The sequence below is a fragment of the Aphis gossypii genome, chromosome 2 (genome assembly GCF_020184175.1).
Source record: "Aphis gossypii isolate Hap1 chromosome 2, ASM2018417v2, whole genome shotgun sequence".
Classification (NCBI taxonomy): domain Eukaryota; kingdom Metazoa; phylum Arthropoda; class Insecta; order Hemiptera; family Aphididae; genus Aphis; species Aphis gossypii.
The window spans coordinates 82,341,959-82,359,106 of NC_065531.1; the positions used below are offsets into that span (position 1 = coordinate 82,341,959).

General features: G+C 27.1%; 2 protein-coding genes across 5 annotated transcripts in view; both read right to left on the minus strand.

The window, feature by feature from the left end:
• LOC114119405 (tRNA (adenine(58)-N(1))-methyltransferase catalytic subunit TRMT61A) overlaps positions 1-6,213 on the minus strand; it is a 32,657-nt gene extending 26,444 nt beyond the window's left edge. The window contains exons 1-5 of the mRNA XM_050201800.1: positions 5,867-6,213; positions 5,511-5,637; positions 5,038-5,394; positions 4,814-4,967; positions 4,588-4,706 (exon numbers count right to left, since the gene is read on the minus strand). Coding sequence (XP_050057757.1) covers positions 4,588-4,706; positions 4,814-4,967; positions 5,038-5,392 — 628 coding nt within the window. The 5' untranslated portion in view covers positions 5,393-5,394; positions 5,511-5,637; positions 5,867-6,213. The remainder of the gene's footprint in view (positions 1-4,587; positions 4,707-4,813; positions 4,968-5,037; positions 5,395-5,510; positions 5,638-5,866) is intronic.
• A 277-nt stretch (positions 6,214-6,490) lies between these two features.
• Positions 6,491-12,308, minus strand: LOC114119396 (tyrosine-protein kinase Shark). Of its 4 annotated transcripts, none has more exons than XM_027980929.2 (3): positions 12,002-12,308; positions 11,764-11,913; positions 7,746-10,123 (listed from the first exon to the last, which is right to left on the minus strand). In XM_027980929.2, exon 3 carries the CDS (start codon positions 10,097-10,099, stop codon positions 8,039-8,041), a length of 2,061 nt encoding a protein of 686 aa, XP_027836730.1. In that variant the 5' UTR covers positions 10,100-10,123; positions 11,764-11,913; positions 12,002-12,308; the 3' UTR covers positions 7,746-8,038. The 4 variants fall into 4 exon arrangements, with proteins under 4 accessions (XP_050057752.1, XP_027836732.1, XP_027836730.1 ...); XM_027980928.2 differs by having other exon boundaries at positions 11,764-11,918; XM_050201795.1 differs by lacking the exons at positions 11,764-11,913; positions 12,002-12,308 and adding an exon at positions 11,052-11,165 and having other exon boundaries at positions 6,491-10,123.
• Between the last annotated feature and the right edge of the window lie 4,840 nt (positions 12,309-17,148).

Sequence of the window (17,148 nt, forward strand, 5' to 3'; positions counted from 1 at the left end):
GAAACTATATATATATTTTTTTTTTAGAAGAAGAAAAATATACAATCTATATCATATTATGGACATAATGAGTGTGATAGAATAAGTGCTAAGAGAAAAAAGAGCATGAAATACATAATTTGAGGAAAGGAGCCATCCAGTGATGACATTTTCAATTTTGGTTTAGTTAGGAAACCCAACTAGTGTAATACCTAAAATAAATCGAGACCCAACTTTTTAATTCGGAACCCCATTCGGATGCATCCAATATATTATATAATGACTAATAATAAAATTCATTTAAAAAATACTAAAATGTTATAAATGTATATTATCATCAAATCCGGAATCGAACCACGAAAGTTTATTTACCTGTTGATTAAAAATCAATTAATTGCGCACATATCAGCATATTATATGTAAAATAATCAATCATTTTCTAAAATAGACTGACGAGATATGTAAAAACTATTCTATAGCGGAGATTACAAATTACAATTTGCAAATTGGCTAATGACTTCAGAGTGTTTAAATCCCAGAGAGCTTATTTAGTCATCTCTTTACATCGATAACGCCCGTACAGGTGTTCAATTGGTTTAGCTATTTACATTGATAATTTAACATGGTTTGTTTTTTGTCGTTGTAACAAATCAAATTAACAATATACTATGATTATTGTATGTATTAAATTTTACCTAACCTATTAATATATGTATAATATTATTATAATAAAAATCAAAAACATAATAATGTGCTAAGTCAATAACATATATAAATCTATGAATAATATTATATGTAAGTTGCAAGGTAAAAAATTTAATTTCTCAACTTAACTTTTCCAAACTAAAAATTATTCCCCATATTTTTATACGCATTATAAATTCAAATTTTTACAAAATTATGAAAATTCGAAAATTATATTGTAGTTAAACAAAAATTTAAAAATGTATATGTTATGCTTATAAACTTAGTATTATAACTCACAAATATTTTTCTATGCACAATTCGAGTTCAAATTTTGACATCAATGAATATTACAGTATAAATTAATAATAAATATAGGATATTGACTTTTTGACATTTATTTCAATAATCTAACTTAACTTTTAAAATTTAAACAGTTGTATTGTATATCTTGTAATCCATTAATAGTGTATTATAATGTATTATCATTATATCATAAATGTATGACATTTTTAACATTTTTAGAAAAATATATTGTCATTATTGAAATTTCAAACGTTTATAATATTATGATCGAGTGGTTGCCACCAGTGGTATAACTGCCGTTATATACTATATAGATGTACTATAATATAACTATTGATGTGTCATTACATCACGACTATGATGTATAATATGCATTGTATATGTCCTAATTCTATTTTATGACGCGTGTGGTGTGGAATGTGGACACAGCATTAAAGTTACAGTACCAGCCTATATATTTTATCATATTATCGAATGTATTAATGTATAATATATATTTATGGCTCGAAATTTGATATGCGTTTGAGTACACTTAATACTTAATGCTCAAAGGGTAAATGGCTAAATTAACTACATAGCGTCTTATACTTATTAGTTGTTAGTAACAATAATTGTTGTTAAATATATTATACATATACACAATACATTGAGTTTACAAACCCGGATTAAAAATCCATTAGGCCCTAAAACATCAGATACTTAGTGTGCCCCTTTCAACTCTCTAATTTTAACACCCTTTCTCACTACAAATAATTTTTAATTACCTACAGATTTTTACATCTGTATATAAAATCTTATACTTTTTTACCATTTAAAATAAAATTTAAAAAAGTGGGTAAGTAGGTACCGCTCGGCTCTACAATAGGAATAGCGAGTGTATTAAAGTTTTAAGTTCTACGATTGTATTTAAATTATAACAAAATAATTTATATTGTTGTTTATAATTTAAATAAATAATTGTATCCAAATTTGAACTTAAATTGTAAGTAAAATAAAATTGCTCTAACATATTTTTTAAATTTTATGGTTTCACCATGAAATACTTGTGAGAAATTTTGTGTTAAATTTTTAAAGTTTAAAAATACAATTAATTTTAAAAAGTTTCTATGAATTTTTAAAATGTTATTTTTACAAATTGTGTCAAAATACTAACTTCAAATGCATATAAAAAAAAAATTATCTGTCATTTTGATATTTTGCAAGATATTTTTAAACAAATACCTATAATTACTACTTTTGATGGATCTTGTATTCAATTTCCAAGAATTTTGATCTAAAAATAAATTTTTTATCGACATTTATGGAATAAAAATTTTAAAAAGTTGAAAATTTGTCATGTCTATAAATAATTCAGAGTTAAAAAAAATTGAAAATTTTATCTTACAAAAAATATATTAATATAAATATTTGGTGAAGATCTTAAGTATCTACGACAATTTTTTTAAGTACAAAAAATATTAAAAATTGTTATTTAACTCAATGTCGTAAAAATGTAAAAATCAAATCCTCATTATAAATTATTTTGGATTTCTTTTTATAAATGTTGAAAACTTATAAATAATGTTGTATTACATTTCCTAATCTTAAATATGAAAATAAAAATGTTTAAGTATTTCAAACGACGAAATATTAAAATTATTTTTATATTTTTAAAAGTGTTGACAAAATTTATCAATAAATTCTAACTTTAAACGATTATAAAAAAAATGTGTCATAACAGTTTGGTGATATTATTCAATTAAGAAATTAACAACTTATGAGTAACTTTGTATTCAATTTTCAAGTATTTCTACAAAGCAAATAATTTTTAATCGACATCCATAAAAAAAATTGCTTATGCCTATCAAAAATCAAAAACATAATCGAAATATTTTAAAAATTTTATTGTAAATAAATGCATTTTATATAAAATTATAATAATATAAAGATTTGGTGAAAAATTTAAAAATCTACAATGTAGATTCTACAGTGTTGGAATTACACCGAAAAAACAAAATCGATTTTTGACAAAAATTAAATTAGAGTGAAAATGGTAGTTTTTTATTTTTATTTTGTTTTTCCTAATTATTAAAAAAAAAAGTACTTTAAAGACTTTAGACCCCATCAAACTACCAACTAGATACAAGCAACCACCCCCCATTTTGAAAAATCATTCTAATAAGTAATAACTAGGCAATAACAATACATTCATAACCATACCAAAAATCTAAAATGATAATAATGAATAAGACTTAATAGAAAAATAATTATGTAGTATTATATTATACTTAATTATTAAGAATTTAAACAGATACTTTTGTTTCCCCAATTCTCGCAGTATTAAATTATATTTTAATGTTTAAATTGTTAGGTATACAAATATTATAAAATATTGTTACTTTACGCAAAAACCCCTAATATCAATTACTAATTAAATATAATAATAATATAATAATAATAATTAAATAGTAATGTACAATTCCCATTTTCACTAATTTACAAACTTTATTACATTGACATTAAATAGATATCAATTAAATTGAATTATTCAATTTACTACAAATATATTATTTAATAATTTATCATGAAATGAACAAATTTTTATTTTATATTTTAAAATTTCTTTTGAAGGTATACATTACAAAAATACTTTATAAAAATAGATAGGTACCTAAAGTCAACAAATCATTATCATAAGTAAAATTTTTAACACAGAGGTAAATAGAACACAAAAATAATACCCAAAATCAATTGTTGTTTAGTAGTTGTTGTAGTGTAGTTTTTTAAAAAGGGCGAACCTACCATTATTTGACCAAAAATTATAGTAAATATAAATTTATAAACTGTTAACCTACGATTAGAATTAAATTAATGTACTACATAATACACATAAATAATTTAAAATATTGATTGTCTAAACCACCATTACTAAGACAATGAACTCTTAGTGATTAAAATTCATAATATAACTTAGTCATTGATGGAAAATTTTATTTACTATCTAAAAATTAGTTTAATACTTTAATAATTTATAGAAATATAAATATGCAACATACCTACACTACAAATACAGATTGAAATTATTAGTAATTAATAATAAGCAAACAATAATTATTAAATATTTAACTGCATTTTGTATGATTTTTACAACTCAGTAGATACCTCTTAATAATTATATATAATTTTCTTAACAAATTTCACATATGATTCATTTTCAATTGACAATAAACATATTTTAGTCATATTATTATTAGCTACTAAAATAAATTAAACTTCAACAGAATTAAAACCGTAATCTATAGAAAACCTTACAGGTCAATATAGGGCCACTAATTCACTGGCCACTTCTAATTTAATGTGATTATTAATCATTTAAAGTTAAATAATTAGTATTATTACTACTGATTATTATTATGCCAAATTGAAAAATGTATTGCACTATTTAATGATTTAAGATATATAATTATAATTTTTATTCTACCATCTACATTTTTTTTCACCTTGTTTGTACAACACTTTAAAACTAAATGGTTCTAAATATCAAGTATTAATCAAGTCTTGATACAAATCATTAATAAAATATATTATATCAGTTATAACTAACGCTTAAATAATATAAATTCTATAATTAGTAATTACCTGATGGTTTTAAAGCTTTAATAGCAAATGGGACAACAAGATGTGGATGAGGCAAATCTAAAAATACAGCATCAGCTTTACCAGTAACATCATCACTAAATCCATTTTGGCAAACATCTCTATGAATACAAGATCATTATATAATTAAAATTAATTAGCCAAATTGTCAGCATCAATGTACTATTTATGTAGCACTAACACTAAACTCAAAACCAATTCAAATTACCTGCATTGGCTGGTGACATTCTCAGATAAACCGTGAGCTTTAAATTCTTTTTGTGCCTGATCTGCCCTTTGTTCATGAAAATCATAAGTATAAATGTGTCCAGTAGGTTTTACTCTAACGGCCATGGAATGTGTCAACGATCCACTTCCAGTACCTAAAATTAATACATCACATTATATATATATACATTATAAATGAATACAAAAATAACAATATTACGTTACCTGACTCAACCACAATACTACCGGGCTTAAGTTCTAACATGAACATGATTAGACTTATGTCTGGTGTGTATATAATTTGAGTTCTATGTGGTAATGTCTGAGTCCAAAGTTCAGGTGTAGGATACAAAACATGAGCCCATCCATTAGACAAACTCACTTTTGATCCAAACGGTTTTCCGAATAACGATGAAATTTTCAACGCTCCATACTTAGTCTGCATAACATTCTCAACCTTCTCTCCTTTCCGATTTTCAATTACTGACTGGGCTTGTATAGCATACATTGCTTGTGGACTTATATACAATATGACCGTATCGCCTTCTTCAATAATGTCTTTGTAGCGGTTAAAACTCATTTCTGATGAAAAAAAAAATTTAAAAAATGGTCTAATTAATTTTCCTCCTGTACTGACATATTAGAAAATTATTTATGATTAATATGTTTTAAATTGAGTGCCTAGTGGTGTAACTTACTGTGTTTTCAGCTTTTATTTGTGATGTAAAAATCCAGTGGTTCAAATGAAGATAATTTATTCAACGTTTATTGAAATCGCTAGGATTTTTACCGTTTGGAAGTGTTGTCTAAGTTTTCAAACGTTACCTATGAGAAGTGTAATACTGTAAGCAATGTAATCGATCAGGTAAAACAACAAGTATACTAAATATTGTAAATCTTAATAAATATAGAGAGTAATTATTCGAAGTTTGATTTTTAAAAATTCGTTGCGGCAATCGTTCTTATCACTACTATCAAAGTAATGTTATCATTAAAATACACGTTTTTCAGAATCACAATATTAGATAATATTCGTAATTATTTGTCAGCTTACCATTTTCGTCGAAGCCCGCGAAGGTATGTCGAAACTCGAAACGGGCAAACGGCATGATAATTAAATTTGGAAAATTTTTTTTTGATATTGGCCAACGATACCTATACCTATACCTAATTCTTTAAAAAGTCCACTGCGCTATGTTAGAGTCATCTCTACCTCTAGTAATTAACAACATAAATATAAGAAATAGACAATAGTCAAATAGCAAACAATTATTAAAAATTAAAATGTAATAGGTTCTTCTAATATTGTTATAGCAATAATAATTTAATCAAACATTTTTGATATAGTTAGGAGTAGCTATTAAAATAATTTATTTTACTTTAAACTTTTAGTATTACAGTAAGTAGATAACATTTTTTTCAAATATATTTGTTTACTATGATAATTAAAATATTAAAATTAAATAGGTAATAATGGTAATATATATTTATATCATATTATATCAACTTAGATAAGTAACTCAAAATGTAATACCTAACATCTTTCTGTAAATAACGTTCAACAGTAAAAATAAATTCATAGTTAAATGTATAATAACAACTTTTTTATTGGATCTTGTAAGTTGTATTAAATTTTTATGAATTTTGATTTGTTGAATAACTATTATTATCAAATATAGAAAAAATAAAAAAAAAAATTGAAAATTTGTTATGTACTTTTACTTATTATATTATAACTAAACAGTTGTTAGGTACATATAATGTTGAAATAATATGTCTGTGAATTGTAGATAATTGCAATAGTAATTGCCTTAGTAATACTTATATCCAATAAAGTGTATAATCAAACACTTTATTGCTCTCCTGTATTTTGATTTTGAAGACTTCTTAACTATTAACTTTCAGGAAATAAACAAATAATTTAGTTTTGAACAAACCAAAAAAATTTAAATTTCATTAAATTAGAATACTAATTTTCAAGTAAACAACAACATAGTAATATATTATCTAAGTATACAGTATAGACTATCGTACAATAAAATATTGAATAGTTTATGAATACTTATAAGTTACATTGTTTCTGTCTTTTTAAATGACATTAATACAATATTTTAAATGTCTTACAATATTATTCTAAAATATCTGTTAAATAACAAAATATATACTAAATAATTATTATGGCAACAATTTATCTTTGTTTACTGTTTTGATTGAGCAAACAATTTTTTAAAAGTATGATGAGAGGTCACTCAATTATAACTTATAATTCGCTTATGTTTACATACATAAAAAAAAAAAAAATTAAAACTATCAGACAATTAGCTGTTCAATAATATTTTCAAAATAATACATAGTTTGATTAGGTAGTATTAAAATATAAAATAATCTATTAATTTAAACACGAAGAAAATAAATATAGTTTTTTTTTAAATTAAGTTAAAACAACTTAGTACTTTTCCAACATTTCGTGTAATAATATACCAATATAAATCAAAACTAAAATTATAAACACACAAAAAAAAAAAAAAATTGATGGAAGACATTTAATATTAGGTACTAGTTTCAAAAAATAAAACTTTAAATAAGACAATAATAGTTATTTTATAATAATTAGATATTTAAATGCATTAGAAACTTGATTTCCATTATATTATTATAATTTTAAAACCATGAATTGACCTTGCATGATATCCTTAAATCTTTTACAAAAAAAATAATTGATGTGTAAAAATAAATTGTGATGATTGAAAATCTTTTAAAACTTATATTTTAACTTTTTTTTTTTTTGTTAAATATAGTATATAAAACACTTAACATTTAACATTATAAAAATCAATAAAGATTATAAAAATTTTAAAATTTAACAAATTATAAACTGTAAAATTATGAAATAAATTGAAAGATAAATACCATTATAGAGATTTAAATTTATAAATTACAACACTTCCAAGAAATTATATCAAAATTATATCTCGAGACCATTTTATAAATACTTGTGTTGTATAACAATAACTTATTCTATAAAATATAATAAAATATATTAAGATATAAGATAATTATCAATAATCATTGAGTCAAATTCTAGTAGATAGTAACTCCATTATAATATAAAAAACAAAAATCAATTATAGTTAGGAGTTGTCTCTTATAACATATATGTTCATTTTATTATCTACTACTAATAGGAATATAATTGTATTACTTTTTCTTCTCTAATTTGTAAATATTAGAGTTTTATAAAATCTTTGAAATTTTCATAATCAGAATCGGATGCAAATATTTTAGACAGTTGACTAAAAGTTGGACGTTCCTTGGGATCATATGCCCAACACAACTCCATTGTTTTATAAACTTCAATAGGACACCTTTGAGTTCTTTGTAACCTCTCTCCTTTTTCCAAAATACCAATAACTTCAACACCTTTCATGTTTTCATAAGGTTGCTGTCCATAAGAAAACATTTCCCACAATGTAATACCGTAGCTCCACACATCACTAGCACTAGAAAATGTCCCATAGTTGCATGATTCAGGTGCATACCATTTAATTGGCCATCGTCCACCATGTGAAGCTCTATAATAATCCTTATCCACATTTAATGTACGTGATAGACCAAAATCACTAATTTTAGCTTGATGTCTATCCGCTAATAAAATGTTTCTAGCTGCCAAATCCCTGTGTACGAAACGTTTTTGTTCTAAGTAACACATACCCGAAGCTATCTGAGCAGCCCACATTTTTAACTCATAATTTGGACTGATGAGTTCAGGGTGTGTGATAATGTAAGTCAACATAGAACCAAGTGCAATGAGCTCTTGAACCATCAACAAAGGTGGCCCTTCACATATACCAATCAATTTTATAATACACTCATGGTTTAAGCTCATCATGACGTGAGCTTCGCGCAAAAATTCTGATTTATTAGTTGAAGACATATCGTATCGTAACATTTTGATGGCTACTTTTTCTTCAAAACCGTCTCGATTTTGAAAAGTTCCTTTGTAAACTGAACCAAATTCACCTTCACCAATTACTTCATCTAAAATCAAATTGTCTCTCATAATATTGTCTTTAAATTCAGTTTGATGTTTTGGTTTCGGCTTTTTTAATGTAAACGGAAATCCTTTTGGCAGAGGTGGAATAACTGCTGGACCTACAGGCACTTCTAACTTGTTCGGTAAACCATCAGGAAATAATGTATAATGTTGTATTAGATGTTCTAACGAATTTAAGTAAGGCCCATTGTCAATAAAATAATATTTATCGCGATCTTGGATCTGGAAATGATAACATTGATTAGTACACATCATAGATAAGACGTAGCCACTCTTCCTATTCATTCTAACTAAAAAACAACCATCAACATCTTTTGTTTTCAATATTTCTGTGGCTTCATCTCGATCAAGCTTGCCATGATACCATTGATCTTTCTTTGAAGTTGGCATAGGTGAAACAAACTCATTCAACATTCGTTCAACTTCGGTATGTCCATTGTTATGTGCTAAGTCTGCAGGTAGGAGATCATCAAAAGTACGAGGTCTCGATGGTGCATTCATGGACAATAACAAAGACACAATATCTGCATGGCCTCGGCTTGATGCTTCGTGTAGAGCTACCCATCCAGTTGACGAATTTCTTAATTGAATATTTGCTCCTCCAATCGTCAATAAGATTTTCACAGTACTCAATAAATTATTCTGACAAGCAAAATGCAAAGGAGTGTACCCTTCTGTATCTCTACAATTCACATTAGCTCCACATGAAATGAGTTTCTCTACGATTTGATCATGACCCATCTGACTAGCTAAATGCAATGCAGTTTGACCCTCTTGATTTTTTGCTTCTAAATTTCGATAACCACATTTTAATAGCTCGGTAACAACTTTACAATTAGCTTGTGTAATGGCTCTGTGCAAAAGATTAGTACGTCCATGTCTTCTAGTATCATGGGGTGGAGGATCTTTTACAATAGGCTTGGACAGTTGCACTCCTAAACTCGGATCATTTACTTTACAATAATGTTCAATTAATGTTTCTAACCCATGCATTATATTTTGTTCGTCTATAGAAAAAAATGCATCTTCACCGTGACGTCGTATTTGGTAATGTACTACTTCATTATTTTGTAACACGCAAAGCACATAGTCTCCAGAAGCAGAATTACTTTCTCGTACTAAGAATAGGCCGTCTTCTTTATTTTCATGGTCTAATAGAATAATTTCAGCGGTGTCTCTGGATATTTTTCCATGGTACCAATTAATATCACCATTTTCACTATGACTGTTCATTATTATTGAGATGATGACAAACACCTAATAAACAAATAAAAATATTTAATTAAGCTAATAAAAATATATATAAAAAGCAAAAAAAAAATTCTATACATAAATAACATAAAAGTACAGAATAAAAAATTGTTTGAATGAAGAAATTTAGCAATGGTATTGACTTGTGACATTATATTTATTGTTTTTAATAAATTAATATATTTAAATAAAATAAATTTTGTTTTTAACCTATAATTATTATAATAATTTATAAGTTGGTATAACTAAATATGCTTTTCAAAGCATAAAAAAGTTTCTTTCTTTTATTTTAATTTACTTCAGTACAATATTATAATTAAGATAACTTAAAAATTAAAATTAAAATAATACCTAACTTAAGTGATAAAATTAATAACTTTATCCTTGATTTCTGGTAAAATAACTTCCAAAATTAGATAATAAACATTTATTAATGCATAAAAGCAGGCTATGAGGACTTTATATGACATAATAATTAGGTTTTTTATCAAATTGTAAATACTTTGTGTCTTTGACCCTTATAAAAAAAAAAACATGAAGTTAATATCTATTTACTTAATGGGTGTGTAGATAAGTGTTTATTTTTAATTTTAAATAGTAATTAAATCTTTAATGAATTCTTTCTAAAAATATTTATTTATTTTAATAATTGACTGACATAAAAATTCAAATGGAATTATATTTAATTTCAAACTTCATTAGCTGTAAATATTATTAGTATTTTAAGTTATTTGAAAATATGGTTAATTAAATAGAATAATATAAAATAATATGTTCTATACACTTATTAGTTATTACTGAATATCAATAATTATTGACTGAAAACAAATTATTTATTTCACAAACACATTTCATTCAAACAATTTTTTATTTAGAGCTTTTCAGCTGACTATCAGTAACTCGAAATTCAAGAGGGAAAAAAAATTTGACTTACCAAAAATTTCAAGTTATCAAAAACTTTTAAAATGTACCGGTTTTTTACATTAGACAACATAAAACTGAATTGAAATCTGTTGTATGGAGTTATCAAGGTTTAAATTACAAAATTTGTAATATTTAATATTTAGTTGACTCTAATGATCAGGTTTTACAAAACAAGTCATAAATGAAAAATAATCACCTTGATAAACTATTTTTAGTACTAAATTTGGATAAAAAAAATTCGAGATATTGAAAATTTGTCAAATTAATTTTTGAGTTAACAAGATTATTAATTAAACATTAAGTGTTATTGTTATTTGAAAGGGAATACTAATTATTTGAGATATCGAGAATTTCGAGTTATCAAGGTTTGAGTTACCGAGAGTCAACTGTATAAAAATTGTGTAGGTACAAAATTTATCAATTTTAAATATAAAACACATTTAAATAAATATCTACAAAAATCATATTTATAACTAGGTACCTACTTATTAATTTATTCATATAATTTGCATGTATAAGTATTTGGTAAAACTGATTTTTTTAGTAAAAAAATAATTAAGGTAAGACTTAAATAAAATTCAAGATTTATAAGTACCTACTTCAAATTATCATCAATAATATATATTTATTGAATTGTACTAGTTCAAAATAAGAGTTGTAACTATGATAAAAAAATATCATTCATAAAATAAAAAAAGTAGGTGGCATATTTTAAAAATTACTTTTTTATTGAAAAATGGCACAAATGGTCATAATATGTTGATGAGGGCCACCAAACAAAATGTCCAGGGCGGTACTCGAATGTAGAACCTATTGGTTTGAATTCAACAAGTGTCTTGTAATATCAATATTATCACAATGGTACAATGAAGCTGCGCTAAATCAACATGAAAAGGGCTTATATTACTTAAGTAATGATTACTGATGGTTCCAATGAAAACATACTACTATACAACTTACCTCGAATCATTTAGTAATACATAAAATGTTGAGCAGGGAAGGTTTTTGATCACAATTTCAGATGAGCGATTACTGACTACTGAGGATATCTATTGTATTTTATTTTTTTTTAAGTAAATAACTATGAAATGTGTTGGTCGATACAAAAAAATGTTATGCCACAATGCATATTATTGTATACCATAAGTGATATGTACATACTATATACAAATATGTGTGCGTGCGTAAAACACAACACAATATATGTAACTGAATGAATGAACAATAACTAAAGTCTAAATGAATTCAATTCATCTTCAGGTTTATAAAAAAATTTGTTATCTACGACAAAAGTAAATAAATAAATGAGATAAGCGACGTTACAGTGCGTGCAAAAGCACAAAAAATAATATGTCGCACTTCTCGTGTACATAAAATATTGTGCGTTGTGAGCACGATTTGTATAGTTATAACTTTGACACTTCGTAAGCATATTATAGGGCCTTAGGTGCAAATCACAGGCTATGGGAAATATCTCCCCCTCAAGTCATAATAATCCCCCCACAATTTTAAAGGTTTTAATTTTAATTTAAAAATTGTGTTATTAACAGAAATTAAAATTGTTTTATCGATGTTTAAATAGGCAGGGTTAAAGCTCCCCCTAAATTGAACCAATTTACGCCAATGCATAGACTACAAACTTCTATTATAGATACCTACTCAATGTAGAAGTTTATGGCATAGACAATATTAACTATATTCTATCCACCAATAGAACCTAGGCTTGACTGAGATCGGTTCTTCTGAAGTTCTCCACGTCCCTAATACGTTACACCCTTGCTGTGGCAAACGTGAAACTATATAATATAAGATTATAGTTATATGTATTTACGTATTATTGTAGTCTTAATGACATAGTGTCAAGTGGGGACGCACAATCCCTTTTCTCGGTGACAGGGTGTACCGATAGGGTACTATAGGTAACTAATCATTGATTGAGTATATTAATGTTTATTTAGTCGATTAATAAATTTAATGTTACCTATAATTATTATGTCTTTAGACTGTAGTTGGTGCTAGAATTTTGAACTATAAGTAAAAGAAAAATGAAGAATGTTCATTTTTAATTCATTATAAAATTATATTTTAAATATTTACATTTTATTTTTTCAATATTTTTATTTATATTATAAATACAACTATAGGTATATCCGATTTCCTTCTAACTATATTTTCTTTATTTTAAATGTTTATTTTTATAGATATTAAAATATTATGAAAAACTACAACAACATATCTTTTAAACAGTATACAAAATTCATCTTCAACTGCTGAAATTATGAATTAATGGAAAATCTATACTCTTTCACTTGGATACAGATTAGTACGTTTTCATGCATAATTACAACAAAAATGTAATTATCTAACAATTATCTAATTATTCTTTTAGATTGTTATTGACGTCAGTACTCTATATCCAAAATGTTCAAATTAATTAGTTCACTTTGATGAAAAATCTGAAAAAATAATGATGTTGCTTGACGAGCTGATAAAAGATTATAATAGTCGTAAGCTTTTTGAAAATCTGAAAGTCTACTTTGGATATTTGTGAAAGTAATGAAATACATTGCAAACTTCACTTAACATAATTTTTAATTAAATATACTTATTTGTTTGTAGATGGAAAATATACAGTAAGATTTTTCACCTTTTTAATTTTGAATATTAATCGTAAACGCACGCCAATAAATTGTTCGAGTGTAATAATATTATTATCACCATACCACAATTAAAGATAGATTATAAATACTATCTTTAATCGTGTGTCATACACTCATACTATAGACATATTTTTACTATCGCAAAAAAAAAGTGATTTACAATATTTAATTAACCATATAGGTAGGGACACCAGTTGTTGTATAGTGTATATAGGCTATAATGCTATATTGAAATATACTCATACCTAGAAGACTAGAGTCTAGAATATATTACGTTCAATAGATAAGTATGTATGTTTCTGTCATTGTTATCGCGTCGCCGTTGCAGCAACAAGGTATATATTATAATAAAATATTATAAAAATTATAATAATATGGGCACCACTCGGTATATCATATACTAAAAATATTTAAGATTTTGTGAACATCGTGATTATAAATAAAATAATATAAATTATAATAATTTCCTAAGCGCATGTTACTTATATTCAATAAAAATATGACTATACCTATACGAGTATCTATATGAGTGACTATTTCCGGCATTGTTCACGAAGGTACATAATTCAAGAACTTTTATAATTGTTGTTCTTATAAAAACAAGTAACGACTGAAGAATGTAAATATTAAATCGATTCCTACTTCCTGTCAACGATACGATAATATCAAATTATTTTAAATGTTAATTATTCATAGGTATATATTAATATACAGTGTGATCTAGAGGTAGATACCAATAAATATTTCAGTACGATGACCCCTTGTATTGAAATTGGGTTTTCATTGAATGAAAGATAGTACTTAAAAACACATTTATTTATGGTTTTCAAAGTTTTAACACTTTTGGTGTGTGCATGCGCTATACAACTCACATTTTTTTAAATGGAAACACTACTTTTTCTCTACATATTTGGATAGATTACTTTTTTTAAAACATATTTTGTAAAAAAGTTTTTTCCTATTTACAAAACTGACAAAATTAGAGAGGTCAATATTTGTATTTGTACATAATTTGTGTATAACGAAGTGTTCATTTATAACTACTGGAAATAAAAAATATAGTGCCAGATTAATACTTTATTTACCTCATCTGTTTTTAAATAATAATTTAATAATATCGTACGTCGTCCTGAATCCTGATGGATATCCCGAGTACCTATAGTCTGTCCAGCGAGAGAACGCGCCGATCTACCCATCCTCCTGCACCTTCCTGCTATCGAAACCGGTTTCCCTATGGCAGGGTGACGTTTGGGGATGCGCAGAAAAACCAATTCTGATCGGTCTGCGGCGCGTTCTCTCGCTGAACAGAGTATATATAATATAATTTTTGTTTAATAAACTGGCAACTGCTATAATATAATGACAATTGTAACTATTTTTATAGTGGAATTTTTATTTACTATTATTAGATTTTATAAAATTTTAATTTAAAAATGCACGATAAAAATATGATTGAACAACAGAACAACTAGAATTCAGTTTTACCACGGTAGTAAGAAAACGTCCAAGCCACTATGAAATACTAATTGAGTGATTCAGTGCAGAGGTTAAATATTAGAAAATAAGAATAATACAAAATGTTCAAACGCCAAAATAAATAGGTACGAAGGTTTAAAATAATTTTTCGTTATTTATTTTTTTTTTTTACTCGTATCTTAAAATATTATAGTATATTTATTTAGTACCCACTATTAATTGTAGTACGCTACGATTCTACAACTAAACAATTCAAATAATATTCAAATAAAAAACTAAAAGATTTTGTGCTCCGCACTCGTATTTATAAGCTTGCAGGTTTCGCACGCTGCGGCGCTGTGATTGGATATTGCGCGCCATGGTCTTACGCTGCGGCGCTGTGATTGGACATTGTGCGTGGTCGCACGGTGGCAATAACGTGGTTGCCCGCGGTATTCGTGGCCGCTGCTCCGTTTCAGTGGCCGTCGAGTGTTCTGTTTCTGACTTGACTGGCCGCCCGACCGACCGGTGCCAGCGCGAATCGTCAGACATGTACCGTCGACGGTCGACTGAATCAGGAACAGACATAGTAGGCCAGACACAACAGGCACACACTCAACGGCCACTGACACGGCACGCGGCCACTAATTTTCGAAGGCAACTAACGTTATTGCCACCGTGCGGCTACGCGCAATATCCAATCATAGCGCCGCAGCGGCCACAGACCCGTCCTGACGGTTAAAAAGCGTTTAAATCGGCCCTCATACACGATCAATAATATTGATTCAATAAAATTGTGTCAATAAATTTTCAACCCAGCTTGAATTTCTTCAATATTATATTGTACAATCCTTCAATATCTTTAATACTAGACCGTCAATAAAATTGCGCAATACCAATAATTATTATTGTGCAATATTATCCGATCGTGAAGAGGTCGCTTAACTTGCACAGCACAAGGCCTTTGAGCATGCGCCAGTCATGAGTATGTCGGTGACGCGAACTATTAAGTTTACCCTCTTGTCTCTTGTCTCTACCAAAAAGTGCCAAACGCTGCTAAAGAAGTTTTCACTTCAATAGGTAAGTTTATTTTTTTTACCATACAGTATACACTATTATTGACTCTGTATCAACCACGTGTACACGAATTGTAGTTTTGTAATAATATAACTATTATAACTGATTTTAATTTGTGTAATTTAATTAAATTTATCTAATCCAATTTCTTGGTAATAGTTTCCAAAAGGTTGAGAATCGCTGCTCAAAAGGCCTAAAGCAATGATTTATTATAGAATACAAATTTAACACATACCTTCCTACTGTATAATAGCTTATAATAAATTTATAATAGTGGATAATGACTATTGTCTATTATTGTACTGTAATAAAGTGATAACCTATAAATAGATTATACCAGAGGTCCCCAAACTGTGAGTCGCGCTATATGTTTATATATTAAAAATAAATATGTATATTTTTGGTTGTAAGCGACTGATTCGCTAAAACAAAAAAAAAGATCATTCACTGATATTGTGGGTCACCAAATTTTAAAAAATTATTAAAATGAGTCGTACAATAAAAAGTTTGGGAACCTCTTGTGACCCGGGCGCCGACCAGTTTTCGTCCGCGACGGTCAGACGCATAGTCCCCACCTAGTCAAACAATATCGATCGGGTATGCAAGCATTGCAGATCAAAGCCACGCCCATGCGCACAACTTGGCCAGTTGGCCACCAGGTCTTATATTGAATTTGGTATAGGTTGAAGCCAGTTGAATACAAGTTTAAGAGGACGTCGTACCCGCAAGTGTTATCTCCGTCTTACACAGGTACGATATAGCAAATATTTGTCCACCAATTTCAAAAGTATGCTGTTAGCTTTGATATTATACTTCGGCCTACGAGAGAATATCCCGCCGCCCAACGAAAACTCGTCCGATTCCGCGCATTCCCCACTACTCTACTATGCAATGGGACCAACCCGCGACCCGCCG

Bases quoted from the DNA above. Each gene is read 5' to 3' on its own strand.
- LOC114119396 (XM_050201795.1), bottom strand. From the start codon at position 11,111: ATGTTGTCTAATGTAAAAAACCGGTACATTTTAAAAGTTTTTGATAAC. The intron at 10,124-11,051 runs GTAAGTCAAATT...TTTGTTTATTAG, and splicing joins TTGATAACTTGAAATTTTTG to GTGTTTGTCATCATCTCAAT.